General features: G+C 39.6%; 1 protein-coding gene across 6 annotated transcripts in view; it reads left to right on the forward strand.

Moving 5' to 3' along the window:
• The window catches only part of col15a1b (collagen, type XV, alpha 1b), a 61,471-nt gene that overhangs the window by 33,009 nt on the left and 2,920 nt on the right, over positions 1 to 25,542 (forward strand). For 5 of the 6 annotated variants that reach the window (XM_044219835.1, XM_044219832.1, XM_044219830.1 and 2 more), the window contains 33 exons: positions 73 to 99; positions 191 to 253; positions 404 to 481; positions 686 to 748; positions 833 to 985; positions 4,493 to 4,546; positions 4,962 to 4,997; positions 5,166 to 5,303; positions 5,513 to 5,572; positions 5,666 to 5,701; positions 5,886 to 5,927; positions 6,166 to 6,228; positions 7,428 to 7,463; positions 9,557 to 9,640; positions 12,202 to 12,267; positions 12,685 to 12,720; positions 13,043 to 13,105; positions 13,288 to 13,377; positions 14,069 to 14,104; positions 14,291 to 14,344; positions 15,101 to 15,157; positions 15,431 to 15,490; positions 16,472 to 16,516; positions 20,806 to 20,881; positions 21,051 to 21,076; positions 21,863 to 21,961; positions 22,210 to 22,354; positions 22,484 to 22,548; positions 22,830 to 22,961; positions 23,624 to 23,722; positions 24,398 to 24,472; positions 24,690 to 24,887; positions 25,175 to 25,290. In XM_044219835.1, the coding sequence (XP_044075770.1) occupies positions 73 to 99; positions 191 to 253; positions 404 to 481; positions 686 to 748; positions 833 to 985; positions 4,493 to 4,546; positions 4,962 to 4,997; positions 5,166 to 5,303; positions 5,513 to 5,572; positions 5,666 to 5,701; positions 5,886 to 5,927; positions 6,166 to 6,228; positions 7,428 to 7,463; positions 9,557 to 9,640; positions 12,202 to 12,267; positions 12,685 to 12,720; positions 13,043 to 13,105; positions 13,288 to 13,377; positions 14,069 to 14,104; positions 14,291 to 14,344; positions 15,101 to 15,157; positions 15,431 to 15,490; positions 16,472 to 16,516; positions 20,806 to 20,881; positions 21,051 to 21,076; positions 21,863 to 21,961; positions 22,210 to 22,354; positions 22,484 to 22,548; positions 22,830 to 22,961; positions 23,624 to 23,722; positions 24,398 to 24,472; positions 24,690 to 24,887; positions 25,175 to 25,290 (2,471 nt within the window). The remainder of the gene's footprint in view (positions 1 to 72; positions 100 to 190; positions 254 to 403; positions 482 to 685; positions 749 to 832; positions 986 to 4,492; positions 4,547 to 4,961; positions 4,998 to 5,165; positions 5,304 to 5,512; positions 5,573 to 5,665; positions 5,702 to 5,885; positions 5,928 to 6,165; positions 6,229 to 7,427; positions 7,464 to 9,556; positions 9,641 to 12,201; positions 12,268 to 12,684; positions 12,721 to 13,042; positions 13,106 to 13,287; positions 13,378 to 14,068; positions 14,105 to 14,290; positions 14,345 to 15,100; positions 15,158 to 15,430; positions 15,491 to 16,471; positions 16,517 to 20,805; positions 20,882 to 21,050; positions 21,077 to 21,862; positions 21,962 to 22,209; positions 22,355 to 22,483; positions 22,549 to 22,829; positions 22,962 to 23,623; positions 23,723 to 24,397; positions 24,473 to 24,689; positions 24,888 to 25,174; positions 25,291 to 25,542) is intronic. The other variant, XM_044219833.1, reaches the window with a different exon arrangement.

Here is a 25,542-nt window from a genome sequence, read left to right on the forward strand (position 1 = left end):
TGTGTGTGTGTTTATAAACCTCTGAGTTCATAAGATTTAGTACTAATCCTAAATCCTTCTCTCTCTTCACAGGGAAGCAAAGGTGATAAAGGAGATCCAGTAAGTTATTTATCTTTCAGTTCCTCCTCTTTCTTCTTCTGCTATGCTTTATATCACATGTAATAACTAAACTGTGTTTTTTTACGTCCAGGGTCAGAAAGGATCTCAGGGATTTCCAGGTTTGAATGGAGAAGCTGGAGCTAAAGGAGAGAAGGTGCGGCTAAAGCACACATGTAGCACTTAATAACTTATTACAATTGGTAGACTCGTATACACTTCACTTTTATTGTATAAATCACCAAGTGTACTGTAAAAGACAGATCTTTTCCTCCTATCCTCTTCCTCCTGCCTTCCTTCTCTACAGGGAGACCCAGGAGTTGGTTTACCAGGCCCTCCCGGCCTCCCTGGGCCTCCTGGACCCCCCATATCACGCAGTGTACCCGTGAGTATCACAGTTTATGGCTTTACTACAGTATGTGTCTTTGTTTGTACACATTACATGCACTTGTGGTATCATTCTGATTTTTTTAGTGATGAAATCAGCATGCAACAAATGTAGATGAAGGTCAAGCCTAATTGGCAACCTGAGTGAAGGACAAGCTGTTTGAAGCATCACAAACAGACTCTGTGTTTATCTGTGTTGTAGTATGGAGCAGACGCCCTGGGTTCTGGGTTTGAAGACCTGGACAGCGACACTGAACTCATTAGGGTAAGAGAGAGGCCGCACAGATAGATGGGGTAGTCTGATAGTTTAATCTACACAGTGGAAGAATAAAAGTTATCTTTCCACCAGGGTCCTCCTGGTCTACCAGGGCCTCCAGGACCTCCTGGTCCCCCAGGAACCAACATGTCATCATCTGACACAGCTGAAGGCCTCTCTCCAGGGCATGCTGGACCACCCGGTGCCCCTGGCAGAGACGGGCTCCCAGGCAAACCTGGATTACCAGTAAGTTACCCAGATGAAAGACATACAGTAACTTTCAGTTTAATTGTGTTACAAATAAGAAAGACCTGCAGACTTTTTCATTGCAAATATTTCGCCATGTAACAGTCCAGAGGTTTTGTTTCATGAATGCATTCTTCATATAGTGGTAGTAGTAGTAGTGGTAGTGATGTTTCAAGTGCTGTTTCAAAAATGACCCACTCTGACCAAAATAATGTTGTAGGGAAGACACTGAATACTTCATCAAACATTGTCAGTATGACAATGGTCAAATTTAAATCTATTTATATAATGTCAGCACAGCATTGGCTATACGTCTACAGTCAAAAGCCCAGTAAGCTCTTGCGTTTTGCATAAAATGATGATTGTGAGGCTACAGGTTACACTGACTGGTGTTGAACATCTATCAGTTGTCAAGTTGATATTCACTTAAAGATAGTAGCCACAATCACTGAATTGACCTCACTGGGACACACATATATTTCTCATTTTCCCAAATGTAATAGCACCAAATCATTTGTGTCTTCTCAAGCAGAATGGAGCCCAGAGGAATTTGACACATTAATATTTACACACATTTGGGAATCTGAGTGGTATTATGATTACAATATACAGATTGAAGACATGGAAATGCCACTGAAGCATAAATAAAAGCTGTTTGAGTTCCATTTTGTATTGCAAAGTTTGAATACTGTAAAATCTGTTGTAACATTCTTTGCAAGATTAGCTATCTTTTCAATAACATAATTTATGTGTGAATATTTTCCCTTTCCCTTTATGTTTTACTTGTTGTATTACTGTATTTATTATCATTGTGTGATGTCTGTCTTTTTATTTTCCACCTTTAGTCTCTTATAATGTTATATGCTTTTATCCAGATCTAGTTAAATCTTTTTTCCATTTCCCATTAAAATTCACCTTTAGTTTGTGTTTCTTCTTAAGTCATATTGTAGTGATCAATATTTGTGTGTGTCATGGCCAATGACCAGTCTGTCTTCTATCCTCCCTCTACCTCTGTTCCCATTTGTCACCCCCCTGTAATTATTCTCACCCTCCATTTCTTCTTCCTTCATGTCTTCACCAATCTTTATTTTGCCCCCTCCTCATTCGTCTTTTTCACCTTCTGCTCCACTCCTGCCATTTCGTCTACCTCTCCACTCTGTTTCAGATGTTTGAGGATTGGTTTAGTGGTTCTGGGCCTGATGGTTTAGGTTTGAGCTCAGAGTTGTCCTCTGATCTCGGCTCAGACCTCGGCTCTGGTTTCAGTCCCGGGTTCAGTTCTGAATCCAGTTTTGCCTCTGGTTCTGGGCTTGACTTTGGTTCTGCTTGGGGTTCAGGCGAGGTACATTGTCCTGGTTTGCTTGGTAAACCAGCAAACAAAAGGCAGAATTACAGTCAAAAGCCTGAGTATTGAGGAAGCAACACTCATCTACAATATTGAACAATATTAAATGTTAATCTGAGACAATCGTAGTGCTTTATTCATATCAATTGTGCTTTATCTCGTTAAAACAGTGACACCCTTGATAAAAATCAACTTTAGCTCACTGCCCCAATGCTTGGGCTAATGACTGTACATTATTTCCAACCATGTTGTCTTAATTGCTGGCTGGCAAAACTGTAGTTGTTTTGAGCTGGCTGGCTGAAGTGCTCTGTGTGAAAGTGAGTGTGTGGTAGGTATCACTGCTCTCTTTGCCCCGTGATAATCCCCCTTGTAGCCAGTGTTACTGCTTACATACTGTATGACCTGCTTGTAACTGTGTCAATTAGTTTTCATTTACTTTCAGTTCAAATGTTGTCATTACCAAATGAAACATTTCGGTAAGACGGTCACTTTTCATGACAAAGTGAATGAACTGAAGGGAACTGACCAGAAACTTGCTGTATAACCTCAATTTTAGATGCTATTTTGCTTTTGTCATACAACATGGTAAAGGAACAAATCTGCCTTTTCACTGATCTGTTTTATTTTCTTTCTTTTTTTTTGTATATTGCTGTATATTGGCTGTTCTCAGTCAATGCAAAGTACCAAGGCATACTGATGTGCTCAGATTTTGCCCGGAATCTAAAACTGAGTTAGTATATTTATCACACAACATTTATTTATAACTGATACCTAACTTAATTTTACAAAATAATCCTAGAACAGCCTCTGCGTTTTTCCGTTATGATATGATAGCAAGGCTATAAGGCTCCTGCAGGCTAACAACATAATGACAGTTGTGTTATTCTGAGAGCCTTACCAGTACTGAAACTAAAAATCTAACATCCTAAGAGTGGCACAAGAGGAAAGCCCATGAAACAGTTTATTCTCATGAATGTGCTAAGCAAGTGTTACCATAACCTGCCTGTTGATATTTTGGGCTGAATGTAGCGTAACAAGAAAGCTCACAGAGTGTTAAAAATGGAAAAGGGTTAATCCTCAGGGTTGCGTAAATGTGCCCAGTAAATGTTGTATTTTGTATTTGTATTTTTTACCACAGACAATTTCAATGAAATCCAGCTGATAGCTTACAAAGCCCCTCATTTGACCAAACTGTTGGTCGAGTAAAGATTTTGACCTGCAACTTAAGGAGAGGCTGTGGGGTCACCAAAAACATTAGAATTCATCCATCCACACATTATGAATATGCACAGAAGATTTAATGGAGGGTTGGTCAGTAGTTGAGTAGTACTCAAGATATCCTGCATTGGATTAAAGTGCTCAAAGGATCAACAGGCAGACTGACCAATATCTCAATCCTTAGGCCCCGCCAGTAGTTCGATATAGACTTTTAGTAGCCAGTAATCTAATGAGCCATGCGTCAGCAGTCAATAATTCAGTGTGCCTTGGTACAGGCCTCTGGTACACTATGTTGTCAGTTTGTACAAAACAATTGTACAGAAACATTGCTGTACTTTGGTCTGATGCTGCTTAGTTATACAAGAAATACACTGCATTTTTAATAACTTCAACTTTCCTGTTAAGTGATGAGAAAACAGACAACAAAATCATCCTTGCCTCTAGGGTTGCTGACGCCACTGCTTCGTGCTACATTTGAGCTAATCAACAGTAAGCAGTCAGAACGGTCCCAATCTCCAGCACAAGGAGCTACTTTGAATTATATGCAGCCAATTCAGTCAGCTTTGTGTCTTTCAGCTGGTAAAATTAAGATTAATATATAACAATAAAGTTGGTCTTACTTGACTATGATGCTAGTCAACAATCACTCAACACTGTAAAGTGTGAGCATGATGTATTAACAAACGTGTGGTGACTCAGAAAAATGTTGGCATGGATGATCTTATCACTTAAGGAACCTGACTAATGACCCAGTTTCCAAATTTGAGTATTCCTTTAAAGTGACTGACTGTCACCTTTGGATTTGGCGTTGGTCCCTGCTGGAATGGCTAAAGGGTCAACAAACAGCTTAGCATCAAATTGTTTTTCTATACTAGCATATTTTCTATGACTTATCACTGTTTTATTTGTCTGCCTCTACTTGTGTCTGTCTATATTTGTATGTCCAGGGTCCAGCTGGAAAAGATGGGGCTCCAGGTCTACAAGGAGCTGTGGGAATGAAGGTATGAGCATCAAGATGGATTGTGTCCTGGCCTCAGTGGGCTATATCAAAATCACATCACCCTTTTTGCTTGTTGTGGTTCAGCACAGAGGGGGATGTTGATATCCACGGGACAGAAAGTTAATCTATCCATACTCATCAAATCAGGACACTTCTTGAATTACCACATTTTGGCACCACAGGACTAAACCAGATGAACATGGTTTTGTGATTATATAATGAAGACAAAAAGATGACTATAAAGGGCTTTCTGATAATATCTATACTATACACATATCTAATCTTGTCCATGTTCCAATCATGTATGGGTTGCCTCTATTAATACTGATCTTATATTGTCTCGGTTTCCACCACTGCTAAAAAGTGCTCACTCCAGAAGTAATACATCTTCCTTTCTTCCTTCTTTACATCTTTAGGGTGACCAAGGGTTACCTGGGCCATCTGGACCAAAGGTAATACTACTCAACATAGAGTAAGCCAAAAAAATAATAATCTTCTGCGCACTGCTACTATATATTTCTATTTTATCCCCGAAATAAACACATTTCTGTTTTTGTTTTGTTAGGAAGAAGCACAAGGTTTTGCTAATAGGAGTTTCCCGTTTCTCTTTATGTCTGCAGGGTGAATGTGGGTCTGTTGGTATGGCAGGGCGCTCAGGGCCACCAGGGCCTACTGGTCCACAGGGGAAGAGAGGCCCATCAGGTCCCCCAGGACCCCCTGGCCCCCCCGGACCTCCAGGAACCAAATTCTTTGTAGAGGTGAGCCCATTTCACACCAAAGAGCTACACACACATGTCACTGCTGTTGACAAACCCATATAGACACACTTTTAATTTAATTAATAAGCCAAGATCGAAAAACAGGTTACTTGAGACCAGAGAAGAGCAAAGGATGATATCTTCCTCACCACATGGGTCTACAAGATTTCACTTCAGTGTGTAACATCCGACTGTGTTTTTGTTTTCAGGACATGGAGGGATCTGGGAAGAGTGACATGCTCATTGGAGCTGGAGTCAGAGGCCCACAGGTCAGTGCAAGTGTGTGTGTTTTTATGTAGACTGTATATATTACTTCATATACAGTAATATACAGTAAGTGTTTTCTGTTTTGTTTTTTCCAGGGTCCCCCTGGCCTACCTGGCCCACAAGGACCTAAGGTAATCTATTTATGAAAAGTAATTAAATGTACGCATTATGCTTGCAGAAAGTAGCTAGTATTCTATTTTTAACAGCTAATAATGCTGCATGTATTATCCCTCTGTAAGTAGTGTGCCCTTGCATACACTTTTTATTGCTTCTTCTTGCTCAGTAGTTGAAGATGCTCTCTCATGTCTTTTGTAGGGTGAGGATGGAGCTCCAGGCGCTCCAGGGCTCTTTGTCAAGGTAAGCTGATTCTGAAATGGCACTGCTTTAGATTTCTTTGTCATAGGCTATAGTATATGATCTTCTCTCCTTTCTGTTATTCTCTGATTTGAGTGTTCTGACAAACAGTGAGGGATACCCTTAAAAAGCATTTCTCATCATTTATGAAAGAATCAAGTATGGTACCACGTAAAAGTGAAATAACTTCCGCTCTGTTCAACCTTTGTGCTACCTCTGTCTATGCTGTGTGTGCTTGCAGGGTGAGCCAGGGGACCCAGGACCACAGGGTCTTCAGGGTCTTGCTGGACTACCAGGTGCTAGGGTAAGTAGCAGGTGTTTACACAACAAATGTGTTGATGATTCTTGATTTTACATTTGCAATGACTGGTTGCAAAGTACTTTGGTCACTCATAGAGTTGAAATGGCTCTGTTAAAGGTTGACCAAATGTTTAAAATAAATTGATAATGTGGACAGATGTGGAAATGTCAAGGGTGATTAACTCAGTTAAAATAACAATCCAATCAGTAGTTGTGGCACTTAAGACATAAGACAGTAATCTTCATTTTAGCATTATAATGGGTAGTGGTAATTTGGAAACACTTTTTTTTACAGACAACAATGACTGTACCAAACAGTGTTGGGCAGTAATGTGATTCCATTTTTAGTAATGAGTAACGTAGGGGATTATAATCTAAAATTCTGTAATAACCTTAGTGTTACGAATAAGTGTCCGAATAATGCTCTGTGGTGGAGGCACCAAATGAGGAAAAAAACAAACCTTCCAACAACTCCACTTTTATTTAACTAGCTAGCTAGCTAGTTTGTGCATCAAGAAAGTCTGTGACACCGGAGGGGACAACTGGGGTGCTGCAGTCACAGGGCCTAAAGTTAACGTTAGCTGTTAATGGTGGTCAGTGAGTAGCCCAAATATGTAACTAACTGCTTGTCAAACCACAGTGATGGTAAGGAGTTAAAGAAGCTCCAACTAATTACTGCCCCTGTTGAATAATTAGTAATGTTATTAATTTAATTGTTTATATTTCCAGAGGAACTTGCCAAACACAGCACACTCAGTAGTAGTAGTACACTAGCCTCATTATCAAATTTGTTCAGAATCAGGAATCAGAATCAACACCCAAAACGTTGTAAATGCTAGCTAGAGTGCCAGTAGCAGCTAGCTAGCTAGTTTGGTAGCTTGCAGCTCTTGCACCTTGTTATATATATTAAAATGTGAAAGTCTACCAACAAATTGCTGACATCCATTTGTTTGTGGATGTTTTAGTAAACTTTGAACAGGTAAATGTTTGTATGGTACATCCCGCCTGGTACATATACAGCACTGAACTGGCTGCAGTGAACTGTTCACAAAGATTAGGCTATCCCTGTTCCAGTGTGATAATATGTCAAAAAGACATTTAAATAAACTGTCATTTCAGATCACCCTTAAACATAATATGGTTTCTAGATAATGTCTTAGGAACACATTAATTACTTTTTATTTCTCTTTACTCTACAAACAGGGGGCCAAAGGAGAAAAAGGCAATCCAGGACCCAAGGTAGGCTTGGTGGACAAAACATAATGTGTGGATATTTAGTATTAACAGACAGGGTCTAATGCAGTGTTCCACCTCTTTGACACTGCTTGATGCTGGGTGTTTAGTGGCTATATAGTGGCTATAATCGATATTTTTATAATAACAATGTACCCGATGACAATGTGAAAACAATGTGACAATCTGAAAGGGGTCGCTCGTAGTGATGAATCTACAGAGAATTATCACCTGAATCTGCAGCTCCCCTCAGCTTTATGGAGCTGTATAGTGAGTTTCAGCTCATTGTTGTTTAGCTGTCCGGCCCACAACATTACTGTTTTGGTTCAATCTCATAGCGTCATTTTCAGCCGCAGCAGGCAGCTGTTTTCAAAGAAAAACCTTTAAAAAAAAAAAACTACAAAAACACTACCTGCTCAGCACCAAAGACAGGGCTCCAGACTAACTTTTTACACTGGTGGCACTGGTGCGCCTAACTTTTTCATTTAGGTGCACCAGCACATAATTTAGGTGCACCTAGGGCTGGGTGGTATGACCTAAAATTTATATTTCGGTATAATTTGAAGCGTGGACAGTAATGGTATATATCACAGTATATTTGCTTTTCTTAAAATTTCAATATAAATGCTTCTGAAGGGGTAAAGCACTGGTATGGCAACTGCATGGCAGCTATACTGTACTCTTAACTGTATTACTAGGACATATTTCACATAGTACATAGGTATTTTAAGAACATTTATTGTGCGAAACCGCAATAATAAATAGAAAAAAATACAATACCTTTTGTAGGTTAATTGATAACTCTAAATTGCCCGTATTGAATGAATGTGAGAGTGAATGGTTGTCTGTCCTTGTCTGTGTCTGTGTTAGCCCTGCGACGAGTTGGCCACTGTCCAGGGTGTACCCTGCCTAAGGCCCAAAGTCACTGGGATAGGCTCCAGTCACCCGCGACCCCTAACGGGACCAAGCGGTAGAAAATGGATGGATGGATGGACAATACCTTTTATATTTGTCTATTGAAAATATTATATATATAATATCTGAAAGAATAAATTAATACATTACCCTATTTCTAGTAGGTTATTTATTTCACTTTTCCATTTTAATTCTACTTAATTCTCCACCCTATTTTAGTGTTTACTCACAAACTACTTTAATCTGCTCACCATGCTTTTCCCTTCTGTTCTCTTTTCACCTCTGTCTGTTAGTGCACACACACCGGCTTGCCCCGCCCTCCCCCGCCTCTTTCTGTTTCTCTCTCCCTGTATGTGTCTGCTCTGTTGACTTTCTTCGCCAGCAGTATGTTTTATAAAATCGCCCAAAAAACAGAACTCGCACTTTGGATTGAGCCATGTGTGGAGGAGGCTTGTTGTTACATAGCCTTTCAGAACAGGTGGAATGGGCACTGCAGTATTTTTCTTGACAAAAAAATAATCAATAGTTCTCACGTTTCTCTCGTTCGCACGCAAGGAATGTGGGAGGAGTACAGGTCGTGGTGTCACACATGCACACACAGAGACATGCACGGCACATGCAGACCTGCTAAATATCAGGTGCACCAGTGCAACCTATAAAAATGTTTAATCGCACTTGACAGATTTTTGGTTGCATCTGCGACCTGGAGCCCTGACAGACACAGTTAGCGACTAGCTAGTGAACACAGTGGAGCATTTAGCAGCTAAAGAGGCAAATATTTTCCTCAGGAGTTGGTAGAGACCAAAAACATAGCTAAAATACAGTGAATATTACACTTACAGTCACCAGGTGGCCAGTACATCTCTAAATGAATGCTAATGTTGCTCAGTAACTGCTGGATGTGTAAATAAGCAACTCTTTGCTAACAAGTTCTCCATATTAACCTAAAAAGTGATGATATGTCAATGTTGTGTTCACGATTTACTGCCTCTGACCCCAAAAAGTCAAAAAATCTGTGATTGCAGGTTTAAGTAAACTTCCATGATAACTTCTTGGTTGTATCATACAGTTCATATTCCTGTTTGCTGCTGCATCCTCTGCCTTCCAAGCCAGATGGTCCAGCCTTCATTTACATTATTTATATTATTTTAAGGACTATTAATTCTCTGTTTTGTCCTCTGAAGGGTGATCGAGGCATTGATGGACTCAGTATCCCAGGTCCACCTGGGCCTCCTGGTCCTCCTGGATCTATCATAAATCTGCAGGATGTACGTGCACACACACATACACACACACACAGACACAAACACACACAAAATTACATTTAGTCGAATGAAGAATTTTAGTACATGATTGAATATCGTTGAACAACCAAAATGATGTTTCAGGTCATTCAGAAATGATTTGCCACCGCACTGTGTTTTGTGCGGAGCCCTCGAAAGGTCACTGTGCAATTTCTTTTTCTGTTACCTTGCAATATGTTCCCACCATGAACCTTCAGGGGTTTTGAAATTATAAAAATACTTACATATGTTTTTTTTCCTACCATTTAAAAGTTTCTTCCTTCACAGAGAAAAGTGACATTTGTAATGGTGTCTAATGGTGACAACAGTGCAAAAAAACGGATCAAAACCTCAATTGTTCCACCAAAATATGCCAAAATAAGGTTGAACAAACAGTTTCCTTTGTAGCATGCAGGGTGAGCTGCTTAATTTAGTTGCTCAAAAAAGCCTACAAGGGGTTAGTATTAGATACTTAAAAAGATTTTAGGTGGAGTATTATTTTTTATATTGCTTTTTTATAGCAATACAAACGAACATCCCCAAACTGTGATTGGTGTACAGTGTTCACCTGCTACACCTCAGCTCCACTGATGTAGACAGGAGTGTGTGTCTTTGCCTCCTTTTTCCGAAAATCAATGATCAGCTCCTTGGTTTTGCTGACGTTGAGCAGTAGGTTGTTCTCTGTGCACCACTCTGCAAGATTGTTGATTTCCTCCCAATATGAAGTCTCATCATTGTTTGAAATCTGGCCGATGACGGTGGTGTCATCTGCAAACTTCACAACAGAGTCGTCTACTTGTCTGGGGCTGCAGTCATGGGTGTACAGCATGAACAGGAGGGGGCTGAGAACACAGCCCTGGGGTGCTCCGGTGTTGAGCACTAGATTGGAGGAGGTGTGACCACCAATCTGAACTGTCTAAGGTCTGTTTGTGAGAAAGTCCAATATCCATTTGCAGAGTGTGGTACTCAAGTCCAGAGTGTTAAGTTTGCCAATCAGTTTCATGGGGGAGATAGTGTTGAATTCTGAGCTGAAATCAACAAACAGCATTCTAATGTAGGTGTTGTTGTTCTCAAGTTGGGTGAAGACTGAGTTGAGGGCAGTGGAGATAGCAGCCTCTGTAGATCTGTTGGTTCTGAAAGCCAATTGGTGAGAGCGGTAGTCATTTAGACTAGACACTGCAGACTTGTCTTGAAGCAGGTGGGAACACTCAACTGAGACAGTGATATGTTAAAATATGTCAGTAATAACATCAACTAGCTGATTTGCAAATGTTTTTAGTACACTGCCAGGGATGTTATCAGGCCCAGCAGCTTTACTCATATTCACTCTCAGCAGGGTTCTTCTCACATCTGTTGAGGACACTGACAGTGGCCGATCCTCTGGAGGATTGACTTTTTGTTGAGGCGATCAAAGCGAGCATAAAATGTGTTTAACGCATCTGGTAGGGTGGCCACACACATGATGGGGGCGCTCCTGCTTTTGTAGCCTGTGGTATTTTTGATCGCCTGCCACATATCTTTGGTGTTGTTGGTGTTGAGGTCTCTCTCCAGTTTCTGCTGATTTCTGAGTTTTGCCTCCTTGATGCCAGCTTTCAGAATCAGAATCAGAATCAGAAATACTTTATTGATCTCCGAGGGGAAACTCTTTTGTTACAGAAGCTCACTATCACGTCAGTGCTCACAGGAATAGAAGTACTAAGCAAAAAACATAATACACTATAATACAGTTCAGATGGTGGCATCTCTGAACATAAGCCAGTCGGTGCACTCAAAACAGTCCTGTAGAGCTGCTGTAGCGTCATCTGTCCACACTGTTTTTACTGATGGTTTGACCTTTTTTATCAACTGGGTGTAAGTAGGAAGGAGAAGCAGGGAAATATGGTCTGATAGACCAAAATGAGGATGAGGGAGAGCTTTGTAGCTGCCAGGAATGTTCGTGTAAACATGGTCCAGTGTTTTTGTTGCTGAGTTAGCCTGAGTCTTAATTCATCAATTTTTAGGTACCATCAGCCAGAAGTAGGCTGGGTAGTGGAATAGCTTTAGGTCCGACCTGGTTTAGCTTAGCTTTTATACTGCCTCTCTTTCCAGTCTTCCTGGTTTGATCACACCGCTGGCGGTGCTGTTTGGTCCAGCTGGTCTGGCTGGATAGTAGAATGTTATGAGCAGTGATCATCTCAAGGTCAGGTGCACTTAATCCAATCCCTGCGCTTCCCTTTCCAATGTTGATGAGTTGAGACATACGTGCTACCATAGGTAATACTTGTGTCAGCAATATAGTTGAAAAAAATACAGATTAAAATAAAAAATTTAGCAAAGTTGTGCGCTAACGTTGCTAGGCACTGAGGCATTCTTCAAAATGTCAGGCAATTTCTTGTGATGCTTCTTTGAATGTGATAGATTACAGTAAAAGCCAGAGCTTGGATTTCATGGCTGTCCTGAGGTGCCACAGGCCTTTTCAAGCCCTATTAGTGCATTTTACAAATCTCTTAAGTATGTACAACATGCTGACAGTGCCCAAACTTACTCATTGCATATTCTGTCCACAGCTGCTCCTCAATGTTTCAGATGGTATCTTCAACTTCACAGAGATCAGAGGACCAGCAGGGCCCATGGTGCGTAGCACTAAGCTATTAATGCAAAGTGACAGTGTCTTTGAAGATGCCTCCTTTTGCAAATTGCAAATGTTTGAATGTAAACAGACAACATCTGATAATAAGGACAGAAGGAGGGTGATAAATGAGATTATCACTACTCAAATCTGTGACATCAACAGTGCAGAAAGATACATCTGTTACATAAACATAGATTTGAACTTCAATTCAAGGAGCATTTTACTGTAATTTAACCTACAATATAGCAATACAACCCTTGTATCACCCTACAATATACTTTACTGTAGCATCATTACTGCATATTTGAAGTGATTTGGCTGCAGTTGTGGTTGATGGAGTTGTGTATGAGCATGTAATTTCTGGCTTTGTCAGGAAAGATCATTAACCCAGCCCCACTATTTTTTCTGCGTGTTGCAGGGCCCCGAAGGCTTGCCTGGCAGAGCTGGATTTCCTGTAAGAGCATTTTGCAACATCACCTTATTCTGAGTATTTGAATCACCTGCTGTTCAGAAAATTTTATATAAGTGTGTATATGAGTATTTTGCAGTTTATGAACAAAGATGCAACAATTATTTGAAAGCAATGTAATATTTTTTTCCAATTTTGCTTTTGCTGTCTTTGGGCTAAACAGGGTAGGTACCTGAAGTGCTGCAAATATTATTGCCATGGATTGTGGTTTTTCCTTTACTTGAATAGATCTGTCAAATTTGCAAAGCTCCACAGCCTTTCTTTTAAAATGCTCGCTAAACCTCCCAACACTTTCATCCCTCCCCAGGGCCCCAGGGGACCAAAGGGAGACATAGGCCCTCCAGGTATCCAGGGGCCAGCAGGGTTCAAGGTGAGAACTAGACCCCAGAGTGATGACAGAGCTGCAAAGCAGAATATGGATTATAACAAATATGTAATTTCTATAAACAAAATAAATGTTAAAAATGTTCTAACATGTAAGGAGGCCCCAACTGTATATGCAGAAAAATATAAACATATAAACATTTTATTTATTTTTCTTTGCACTAACAGGGAGAGAAGGGAGAGCCGGGGGTGACCATTGCTGCTGACGGATCCCTCTTATCAGCAGCAAGAGGCCCCCAGGGGCCCAAAGGCATCAAGGTACCAGACAAGTGACCCCTTACCCCTATCTGACTCTCAAGTACCTTACCCAGTAACTGATGTAAATGATAATGTAACACCTTTACAGTCATTTTTATGGTCTGGCACCTCGCCTGAATCCCTACACCCTCACGTGTGCTCTACGCATGTCAGTCAAAGACCCACATTAGCTGACAAAAGGAAGAGGAGAATTTGAAGATTGGATGTCAATATTTCATCAGCATTACAGTAAAGTAACTAGGCATGTTGGTGTTAATATGGTTGTTGTAATTTCATAAAATTCCACAGCTAAATTAAAATATTATAAACTACTGTTACCCCTCCTGCCATGCAGAAGTCAAAACTATCTACTATCTACTTTTATTATCCCTCATAATGGACTTTAATTGTTTCCAAATTTCTAGTTGTTATAACAAGGGTGACACAAGGGTCAAAACACCCAAAATCTGTCTCACTCTAGATCCTAAGTATTAACAAATACTATGGAGCTCAGCTTTTTGGAGACTTGAATGGGGACCAAATCTGGGGTTTTGTGACAATGGGGTGAATCCCTCAGTTAGTCTAGAGAAAGAACTTATTTAAAACAAGTTGTCTTTGAAAATATGTTTATTATTGCCAATATTGTAAATCTCATGCCATCCTTGTCATATTCTCATCTCACATTTTGCTGTACTGCTTTGTAATTACATAGGGTGACCGTGGGTTCCCTGGACCTGCCGGACTTATGGTGAGTTCATATTAAATAGAACATTAATATCTACAAATGTTTTATCATTTGAAAAATCTTTTTTATAAACTTTCATTTGTTTATGTGGACAAGCTATACACAAATCTCTTTATTCTTATTGTTATGAACTACAGTTTAGTGAAGAAATATAATTGACGTACATCACTGTTTTTCTGTTTATTTCAGGGCCCAATAGGACCAACTGGACAAAAAGGAGAATATGGCTTCCCTGGTCGCTCAGTGAGTACCTTGTATTTGTTGTATATTTGTCAGGAAATGAACATCTCCTTTGTAGGCAGAGAGTCTACTGAGGTACTGGTACTCAAAATTCAATGTGAAAAATGCATGACCTCGATAAATTCTTTAAATTCGATTTCTCAGTGCCAAGTGAAATCGTATTTATTCATTTGTTTTTATTGATTTTTATTCATTTACTCATTCATTTAAAAGTACATTTTTCAGTGGGGAGACTTCCACACTCCTCATTACCTGTGATTTAGATTCTTTAATTGAGATTCATTTAATGGTACATGACACTAGCAGGAACATGTCTGAGTATATGATTAAATGAGCGAGATTTTCACATCTTGCAGTTTTTGCAGGATTTAATTGGCTTGTACTCAAATTATATATTGCACTTATATAGAGTACATATACTGATTTTAGAAGAAAAAAACTTATTTACATATTTGTTTGTGGTAGTCACCACACACTCAGCCCATTCTTCGTCAGGCTCATGAGAAGGTACGTTAGGCCAAGGGCTGAAATAAGAGAGCACACCAGTTCATCTAATTAATGATGCTTCAGACAATCAGAACAGTAATTAATATAAACATCATCAATCCATCTCCACGATTGGAAACATTATATAAAGCAACGAAGGAACTGTTAAAAACTGGAGGATGTCAGCACCTCGTGCTTTGCAGTACACACTGTGCACAAAGCCTCTTTGTCTTTTACAAACACTGATGTGTTTCATTCTTTCTCTTTCTGCAGGGACGACCTGGTATGCCTGGGAGGAAAGGTGACAGAGGAGACACTATCGGCCTACCGGTAAGAGGAAAAGGAAAGATCTGTGATTTTCTTGTTGTTAAATCCCAACTCAATAATGTAATTCAAGACAGATATATTCAGATACCTATACATAAGATATAAGCCTGTGTTTTGCTGAACAAATCTTTGATAGCAGGCTGTGATATCATGTTTCAATCTTGCGTTATGAATTTTGGTGGTGGGGTGACCCTTAAATTAGTTTTCACTTCACTTTGAAACTGGGCCACTAATATGATAATATTATTTTTCTCTGTATAACTCTCTCTCCCTCAGGGACCTCCAGGTCCTCCAGGCCCACCTGGACAGCCAGGAAGAATTCTTGGGCTGAACGGAGTAAGTTTCCACCTGTGGCTTTTTAGTTCTCTAATTTGCCATTTTCAGTTTGGTGGACAGGGATGATGATGATGATGATGATGATGATGATGATGATGATGATGCATTGCAATACTTTAAATGGTTGTTTCACAGATGGACATAGCTTAAAGGTCCAGTGTGTAACATTTAGGAGGTGCTATTGGCTGAATAAAATATTTCTAAGTATGTTTTCATTGGTGAATAAAACACCTGAAAATAATAATCGTTATAGTTTCATTACCTTAGAATAAGCCCTTTAGATCTACAGAGGGAGAGTGTCCTCTTCCATGGAGGCCACCATGTTGCAACGCCATGTTGCACCGCCATGTTTCTACAGTAGCCCAAATGGCTCTAAATGGGGCTGTTTGCATTTTTCACGAGTTTCACAGCCACCATAGTTTCTCCAACACGCTCGGAACGGGAGGGTGAGACGAGCGGTATTCAAATGATTGCAATCTGCAATTTCACTAGATGCAACTAAATCCTACACACTGGACCTTTAAAACAAGTCTATAAATGCAAATGCATTTGAATGGCAGGAATCCAAGAAACTTATTTTTATAACAGGTTTGGCTTCCATAGAACATCACTGAACATCAGTTCTAGATATTTAAAGCCACAATGTGTACTAGAATTTGAAAAATTACAACTTTGTTTTCTAGATTGTCTAATTTTTCTATAAGCCATCAGAATAATTTGAAAGATGCTGTAATCACATAAATCGCATAGAAATACAACACATATTTGCTTCGAAAAAAAGAACTGTGATTAAGTATCAGTCTGTGGAGCACCACTATCATTGGAAGCCAGTTTGTGAGTGTGTGTTTGTGTTTTTTTTTTGTTAATCCATGTCTGTAAAGATCATCTACAGTACAGTGTTTGACCTGCCTCATTCCAGCTAACAGCTGGAATCATTTAGTCTGATTACGCTACTCTCCTTTGAATTTTTTTATTTTAAAGACAGTGTTTCCGGTGCGCCCCAGACCGCACTGCAAAAAGGGACGAGTAAGTCTGACCATGTGATTGGTCTGTTTCAGTTTGAAATCGGACCATCCAATGGTTCTGTTGGTGTGTGGGTGTAGCAGCATGGCAGCTCTCTGATCTGGGCTACAAACAGCAACCCATCCCCCCTCTGTTTACTCCCTTCATTTTCTCCTGTCCTCCCTCAAGGCTCTCCTACTGTCCTAAATATCTTTGAAAAGGCTACACGTCTGTGGGTCTGGCCTCTTTTCATCAGGCGTTAACATTCCTCTTGTATACAGGTTGTATCTAGACATGTATTTCATTATCTTACCCACCTGACACATACTTGCAATTGGATCTACATGCAAAATTTATTGTAAGTAGTTACCAGATATAGATTAAAGGTGCATTACACACCTGTAAATGTGGCTGGTCTGATCTTCGGTGCATCTTGGGTTAATTTACACCAAGATGTTCTGTGTATTTGTTAAATCCAATCTGATCACCCAGGAAGAATGTTAATGCCAGGTGTTAAATTGGGTCTGAGTCTGAATCCTGCTTTCCTCGTCTGTCCCTACTGTCCTCATCATCTCAGGGAAGAGGAAGCTGGGTGAACCTCTGACATGGAGGCCAAAAAAGAATTGACATTGTTGATAGTCATCCTTCTACTTTACGTACATCAGAGTTGATGCCAAATCACTTTTCAGTTCAATCAATTAAAAAAAGGAATCTATATAGAATATATTGCTAAAATGTTGGCCTTGACAGGCTTTCCATTTTTATTCATTCCAAGCAAAAGCTCCTTCCTTAATTGATTGTATTTAAAGTGAGATATATCACACTCTGGCCTGCCTTTCGTCAGATAGACAGTGGTGGAAAGTACATTTACTCAAGTGCTGTACAATTTTGAGGTACTTGTACTTTACTTGAGTAAAAAAGTTACTTTGCAGATTCAGATTATTAATAGAAAATATTGTCAACAAATAAAATCTGACATTATTATAGATTAAGCTACACAGCAGTGTTAAAAGTAATTAAATTAGCCCCACCTTTACCAACATTAAAGTTATACGTACATTATTCTATCAATAATTATAATCCTCTATAATATACATTATTCTGAAATGGGCCATTCTGCATAATGAGTACTTTTACTTTTGATACTTTAAGTATATTTTGATGCTAAAACGTTTGTACTTTTACTTAAGTACATTTTTTAATGCAGGACTTGTTGTAACAGACTATTTTTACACTGTAGTATTAATACTTTTACTGAAGTAAAAGCTCTGAATACTTCTTCCACCACTGTAGATAGGAATGGTTTCAGAAATGTACAGTCTACTCTCATGCTGCTGGGCTTGTGGGTTCTGCTTTAAAAAGTTCTGTTTCAAGTGTCTTCTGTGGTGATGCTGCAGTTTCTCCTTGGCTGAATTCCAATCAAGTAAACTGGTGGAAGGCTCTATGCAGGGATTATACACAAATTATTATCCGAATACCAGAAGCTATGCAAAGTTCAATATAAAAATTGAACCAACATCTGATTCCTGGATAAATGTGAAATTCAATGGAAATATAGAATTTCATTAAACTTGTGAAGGTTTGATGGACATGATATGGAAGAATTCTGATTGGATTTGGCTCATTTTTCTTCAAATGTCACTTTTTAGGTTTTGGGTGTAATGAAGGTCTCCTCCATGAATGTATGAAAATGAATCTCTAAAATTTCACCTGACGGATGAGTGTAAATGGGAATCAGAATCATGACACCATGATGATTAAGAGTATCATGGGCAGTAGGTCACATTCAATTTGATAAAAAACTAACCAAACTATGTTATATTAGACACCACATTTAATGCTGTCAACATGGGCCTATAGCTTATCGGATATAGCCTTTATAATAGACAAAACACAGAGAGCTCAGAGGACAATACATTTATTTGGCCTTTCTTTAACACAGTTTCATACAGGGTCATTTGTTGCTCATTAGAAGAAAACTATACCGTAAACTAAAGTCAAACCACATCGGGTCACATCTGGTTGCAAGGTCTGGCTACTTCACACGTCCCTCATAGCCTGGAGTTTGTAGGTAGTAATACATAGTAATACATGCTTCCTTGACAGACGCTCTACTTCCATACCAGTTTAGACATCAGACCATTTAATGCAGTGTCAATATCTATCCCCAATAACATGGAAGCTGCCAGGACATTGCATCTTTATTTCCCACTGTTAGATCCTTATTAGACTTTCTTATGGCTAATATGTCACAGATAACAACAGAACTGTACCGTTAACTAAAGTGAAATCATATATCTAACCCTAACCACACATTAAAGCTGTATTGGTGTAACGACAGGTCACTATTACTAGATCTCTAGTTAATAGTAGCCTAAATAGTATAATTAGACGAACATGCATAATTTATGTACAGATTTGCATATTAGTACACAGGTTAAATAAACACGCATGGTTATTTTTATTTTAGCTAGCTCCCCGCCAGCATTCCCCGCTGGGTCCCGCTTGCCCGGGCCTGAAAACCTCCTCCTCCTCCCGGCAGTCCAAAGCTCCTGTGCTAGATGTGTAAACACTCCCCCAGTGCTCCAAGGTCCCATTCCGTGCATTCCGAGTCAGCTAATAGGACAGCTAGCTGTACGGCTAACTGAGCTAACTAGCTAACAGCAACAGTTAGTGGTTAGTTTAGCAACAAGTAAAGCTATCTGTCCATCAGCAAACTCCATAAATCACAGAGAGTTGAGGCAGAGCAGGATGCCAGGGGTGCCAGGAGTCAAACACAGCAAGAAAACCACCTCTGTACTGTATTTCCTGTATTACCTGTCGTCAAACTGGCCTCCGTCAGTCTCAGAGACTGTGTTCGGTCTTGTTGCTTTGGGTCTGAATCTGTGAGATAACCACGCCCCATTAATTTGCATATAACAGATGGAAATAAAAAGAGCTGGGACATAAATGTGGCATTATGAAATAAAAGTCCCCTGAAATAAATAAAAGTCCTTGAAAAACGTCCTTTTAAAAAAAACAATTTATTTATTTAACTATATTGACTAATTTATATATTTATATTTACATTTATTTATACATTTATTGCCTCATTTATTTATTTCAAGATTTATTTCATAGCCATATTTATTTATTTCATAGCCATATTTATTTATTTATGTATTTATTTAATATTGACTGAAATGGAATTCTATAGTTTGTATGGCCCACAGATTTATACATTTTAAAGATATTTTAAATCTTATTATGCCTTTTATTGCCTGGTTAGTTGTTGAAACTCTCAAAGCAACTGTCATGAATATGTAAGCAACCACACATGTAACTGCTGCATTGATTTTTAACTCTCACTTACCACCACGGTCAGATTTCCTATGTAAACAGGGTAAGTGGCCCCAGAGTTTACAGTAAATTTGTTATTATTATGTTTTGTATTAATAATCTATTAGGGACACATGGATTATTTTAGTGCCTCTGTTGCCCTCATATTACATGCACCTCACAGTTTCATACAAATGTGAGTTTATTGTTAGAGCTTGTGAAGGCCCTCAAAATATAGTTAGAAGGGGTAGTGATGTAACTCAACTATGCAATGGGACATCATTTGTGATGTGTACAAATCATCACAAGTTGATAGTCGAAAGTGATTTGAATATAGTGAAACGTCATGCTGATGAAAAGAGTGTGGATGGCTATCTGGTCTTTTTCTTTATTATAGACAGGGGATCGTATCCATTGAAAATTAACACCCTCTAAATGTCATTTTCCTTTTGGGCTATGTGCAAGATGCTGTAGACAGCTATCAATGTGATGTAAGGGTGCATCGTGGCAATTTGAATTTAAAGCAGCAAGATGTGGTCTGGTAGGGACCTACAGTAAATTACTATAAAACACATTCCCCCATGAAAAGTAGGAATAGTTTAAATTCACCATAATTTATGAACCGATATCTGTATCGTAAAAACATTTTGAACACCTGTTTTAACCCTGTTCCCTAACCTTTTGTATTTTAACCACCACAGCAAAACAAAGGTTGTATGTGCTGCTGTCTTAAGCATGCATTTGTTGTATTTAACAGGTGTTTTTGCAGTGCTGACAGCAATGTTTTAACTAATGACATCTGTGTCTTTTTTATTAAAACCCCAATTTAACATGTTCTTTAGAGATGTTTGACTTAAAAAATTAATGTGTTCCATGTGTTCAGGAATCTGTACATTTGTGTTGACTTTTTGTGCACATGTCTGCTGTCACAAATGTGCTGGTGTCCATGTAATGTTAATGTGTGCCTCTGTGTGTGTGTGTGTGTGTGTGTGTAGGAGTCAGGGGGAGATTCAGTCGGAGCTAAAGGAGACAAAGGAGATGTGGGAATACCTGGAGAGCCAGGCACACCTGGTAAGACCTTTACAACAGACATGTCTCATTTACTGCCATTGACTTGCTCTTTCACCTAATACCTAGGTCCCCATTTGGTTTAAACTCATTTGCTTAAAAACACATTTTTTTAATGGTAAATGACTGTAGGAACTTGTATCATTTATAGCATATAATTTTTTCTTCTCAGCACCTGGGTTTCCAGATGGAATTGTGGTGAGTACTGATTTATTATACGCTAAAGGTCTAATGCCAACAGGGTCAGAGCAAAAGGCAAATGAAAGAGCATCAGTCCAGTTTCCAGATTAAAAAACACACCACCAACATCCTAGATTAAAGGCTTTGCTCTTTTTTTTATCAACAAATTATCCAGGAGTGAGGATTCATGTCATGTTAAAGGTGCACTGATAAATATTTTATATGAACAATGGATCAAATGACTATGTGTTATGTGAAGGGGGACACTAGTAGTGACAAACCCACAGGGAATTATTACCTCACTCTGCAGTTCCCCTCAGGGCATTTTAGTGTCTTTCAGCTCGTTGTTTTGGGTTTCTGGCCCTCACCTTTACTGTTTTGGTTCACTCTCACCGCTCTTATTAACTTAATTTCCAGCAGTAGGCAGCTTCTTTCAGCTATAAACCACTGTACGCTACCTGTCCGGGAGCAAACGATATGCAGACAAAGTGAACGACTAGCTGGTGAACATAGTGGAGCATTTAGCATCTAAAGAGCCAGATATTTCCCTCAGGAGTTGGTGGAGACCAAAAGCTAACCGAGAGTTAATATTAATTTAATAATAATTTCATTCTCATTCCCTCTTGCTAACATGGGTGAGGCTGTGATTTTATAAACAAAAAGGTATATACAGTTTGAGAGAAAAAAATCTAAAAAAGGACTATTGACAATGAAATAAGCTTCTCTGTACTCCTGAACTTATTTTTAAATGGTGTGTGGTTGATCTTTGATCTACATTTGTTTCTTTTTTTGTGGATCTCCCAGGGTGCTAGAGGTGATCAGGGATACCAAGGTCAGAAGGGAGAGAAGGGTGACTCTGGTCTGCCTGGTCCTCCAGGACTGCCTGGAAGGTCAGGACTTGTGGTGAGTTCTAATACTGAAATACTATTCCAATTAGTTAGTCATTATTTAGGTATTGGAATGAATAATTGTAATTAATGCTGCTGATCACAGCAGATCCCCGACTTTTCTAATGTTGGGAGTTTACTGCTGTTGAATATCTTTGAGATTACATGTACCAGAGAGTGAAAATGTTCAGCTCGAATGAACCAGCACTTGCAAATGCAATGAGGAATTACCAGATGAATTAGTCTGTTTATATGTTTTTGTAGGGTCCAAAAGGTGAGTCCATCGTGGGTCCTCCAGGACCTGTTGGTTCTGCGGGCCAGCCTGGAGCCCCAGGGTTTGGACGACCTGGTCCCCGTGGGCCTCCTGGCCCTGCTGGACCCCCAGGACCTGCACCTGCATATGGATCAGGTATGTGTGTGAGGTGGAGACTTCAGCTTATACCCATGCAAGTTATAGACCAAAAGTTATAGACCTCATGTATACACATGTGGGTGACTGGTGTATCTGTTAAACGTATTTCTGATGTGTTATCATCAGCTGTCAGTATCCCCGGCCCTCCTGGTCCTCCCGGCCCACCAGGATCTCCAGGATATGCCAACCCGGTGAGATACCTGCCACTGAGCAAGGCACTTTTCCCCTGATCTGCTGTAGTTTCACTTGTCTAGGGCTGTCTTGTACACTACAAGAAATATACAGTATATAGTAACATTAAATTATGTTCTGAGGCTGAGGCTTATCTGCTTTATTCTACCATGATTTGCTTTAATATTGACACTTGTGAGAAATGTCCAGAGCAAATGTATTTGTAGTGGAAAGAAATTGATAAAATTACTCTTGCTAGTAAATAATGCTAGTATGATGCTGTGATGTTGCATATATTCAGGTGACCACCTATAAGACGATCCATGCTCTGAGCAGAGAGACTCAGCGGGCTGCAGAGGGAACCTTGGCCTACGTGTCAGAGAGGGGAGGGGAGCTGTACTTCAGAGCACGCAACGGCTGGCGCATGATCCAGGTGTGTATTGTGTGTTCGGATATGTGTATGTTTGGTCTTTATCATATGTCATTTATTATCAGTGTACAAACATATAATATGAATGTCTTTTATAGAAGATAAAATATGTCAAAAATACCACCTGAGACATAATTCACAAGTTTTACAAGCTCTGAATATAAAGAGCTATTCCTAATTTTGAGTCTGACCTACAGTACAGTAACTTAGATCAGAATCAGAATCAGAAATACATTATTGATCCCCGAGGGGAAACTCTTTTGTTACAGCTGCTCACTATCACAACAATGCACACAGGAATAGAAGTACTAAGCAAATCAAAATATAATACACTATAATACAGGCAAGATAAATTAAGTACAAAGTGGATATAAGTATAAAATTAAAATAAGTGTAAAGTACAAAGTGGATTTACCGGTTGATGATAAGTATGTACGGTATAATAATACTATGTAGTAATATAAGTAATAAGTAATAGTGCATGTACTGTCAAGTGTAGCTTAAGTGATGATTATGAAATGGTGGATATTGCACAGCAGTAAGAGAAGATGGTCTCCATGTCACATTTGTGTCTGCCTTTTAACCTAGTGACAGTGGATTTGACTGGTGAAGTCAACGTGGGATCATAGCTCTTAACCAGATTCCGTATGTGTGTGTCCTTTCAGCTCGGAGAGTTGATCCATAATGGACCTTCCTCCTCAGCAGAGTCTCAGGGCCTCAGCAGACCTGGAGAATGGAGCAGCCCACATAGGAGCCACAGCCAGGTTCTCACACACACACACACACACACACAGTCATGTTTCCATCACTTCAGAGGACATTACATTGACTTACATTCATTTCCTGGAGACTTACCCTAACCCTAACCATAACCAGTGCCTGGTTATTTTATACCTCCTCTAATAATATCATTTTACACATTTCCCTTTTGAATTAAGATCTCGATAAGGATGTTTTTATTATTTATTATTATTTTATTATTTTACCCGTGCCTGTGTACCACAAGCTAAACCCTCAGGCTGTAGACCGCCTCTCTTTTAACCTAACCTTAACCTAAAGCTAATCTTACCCTAACCTTAAATCAAGTCATCACCCTAAAATTGAATGATTTATATTATGAGGACTTGCGTTTTGTCCCCAAAAGGAAGTCGAGTCCCCACAATGTGATTGGGTAAAAAGATTTATGTCCCCACAGCATGAGTAATACATGTCCACACACACACACACACTGTACATACACTGACAGAAGAGCCACAGCAGGAAACTGTGATTAACACACAATATCAAACTTGATAAGACCAGGACCAGTCGTGATCTAAAACTGTCTACAGTAATGCAGAAATCTCTTTTAAACATATCCTTACATTTAGAACTCTTAAAAAAAAAACTTTAAAATAAACATACTTTAAACATACTAATTCATGTTTTTTGTTGGATAGGAGCTTCAAGAGGGCAGTAGAGGATATCAGCCTAGCTATAATATTCTACCACAGACCTTCAACGCTGTACCTGGGGTGAGTGTTACAAACACATGTACACTCTTACACACCTACCGACGCATACATACATGCACACATACAGTACATCATAAACTCTTTACCAGATCCAGGTAGCCAAACTTACTTGGCCCAACACCAACCTAACTCTGGCACACCTGACTGATGCCAGGTCTGTAAACAATAAGGTGTCAGATTTGGACCAAGTCAGCTCTGTGTTTTTTGTGTTTTCTAGCTCCATCTGGTAGCATTGAACGCCCCGCTGAAAGGGGATATGCGTGGCATCCGGGGGGCAGACTTCCAGTGCTACCAGCAGGCGCGCTCCATAGGGCTGACAGCCACCTACAGGGCCTTCCTGTCCTCACACCTTCAGGACCTGGCAACCATCGTGAGGAAGGCGGACCGCACTGACATGCCCGTGGTTAATCTCAAGGTGAGGAGAAAATGTACAGTTTTATTGATAAGATAATACAGATTCATCTTCATAAAAATGGATGCAGGCAATGATGTGTTTCACTGTTGTGTTCGCTGTTTTCCTCAGTCATGATTCTTACACAGTATTTCTGACCTTTGATAAGTTTAAGGTGGGGTTAAGCAATGTCACCCACTGTGTTACAACAGGTTTAAAGTTACACTCAGCAATCATAATAGAGATGTTTACTGTTCACTTCTTCTTTTGAGATTAAAGTTCAGTATTTTCCATCTCTCCTCTCCTTTCAGGGTGAAGTGTTGTTCAGTAGTTGGATGTCCATCTTCTCTGGGAATGGAGGCACATTTAATCCGTCCACACCCATCTACTCCTTTGACGGAGGCAACGTGATGACTGACTCAACATGGTGAGTGAGAGAGTGTGTGTGCGTGAGCAAGTAAGGGAAAGTATTTGTGTGGAGGGAAATGAAAAGCGATCATCCAAATTGATGAACCAATCATCTGCCTCCATGCGTGTGGTAAGTAGGTACACAATGCCCAAGAGACGAGGAGAGGGAAAGAGACAGCAGTAGTAGTGAGTGTAGCCAATGTGTTGCATTAGCCTGACAAGCTAACGGTCAGTAATGGATGACATAAAGAAAAAAATATAGCTTCAGATC

The sequence above is a fragment of the Siniperca chuatsi genome, linkage group LG13, assembly GCF_020085105.1.
Source record: "Siniperca chuatsi isolate FFG_IHB_CAS linkage group LG13, ASM2008510v1, whole genome shotgun sequence".
Classification (NCBI taxonomy): domain Eukaryota; kingdom Metazoa; phylum Chordata; class Actinopteri; order Centrarchiformes; family Sinipercidae; genus Siniperca; species Siniperca chuatsi.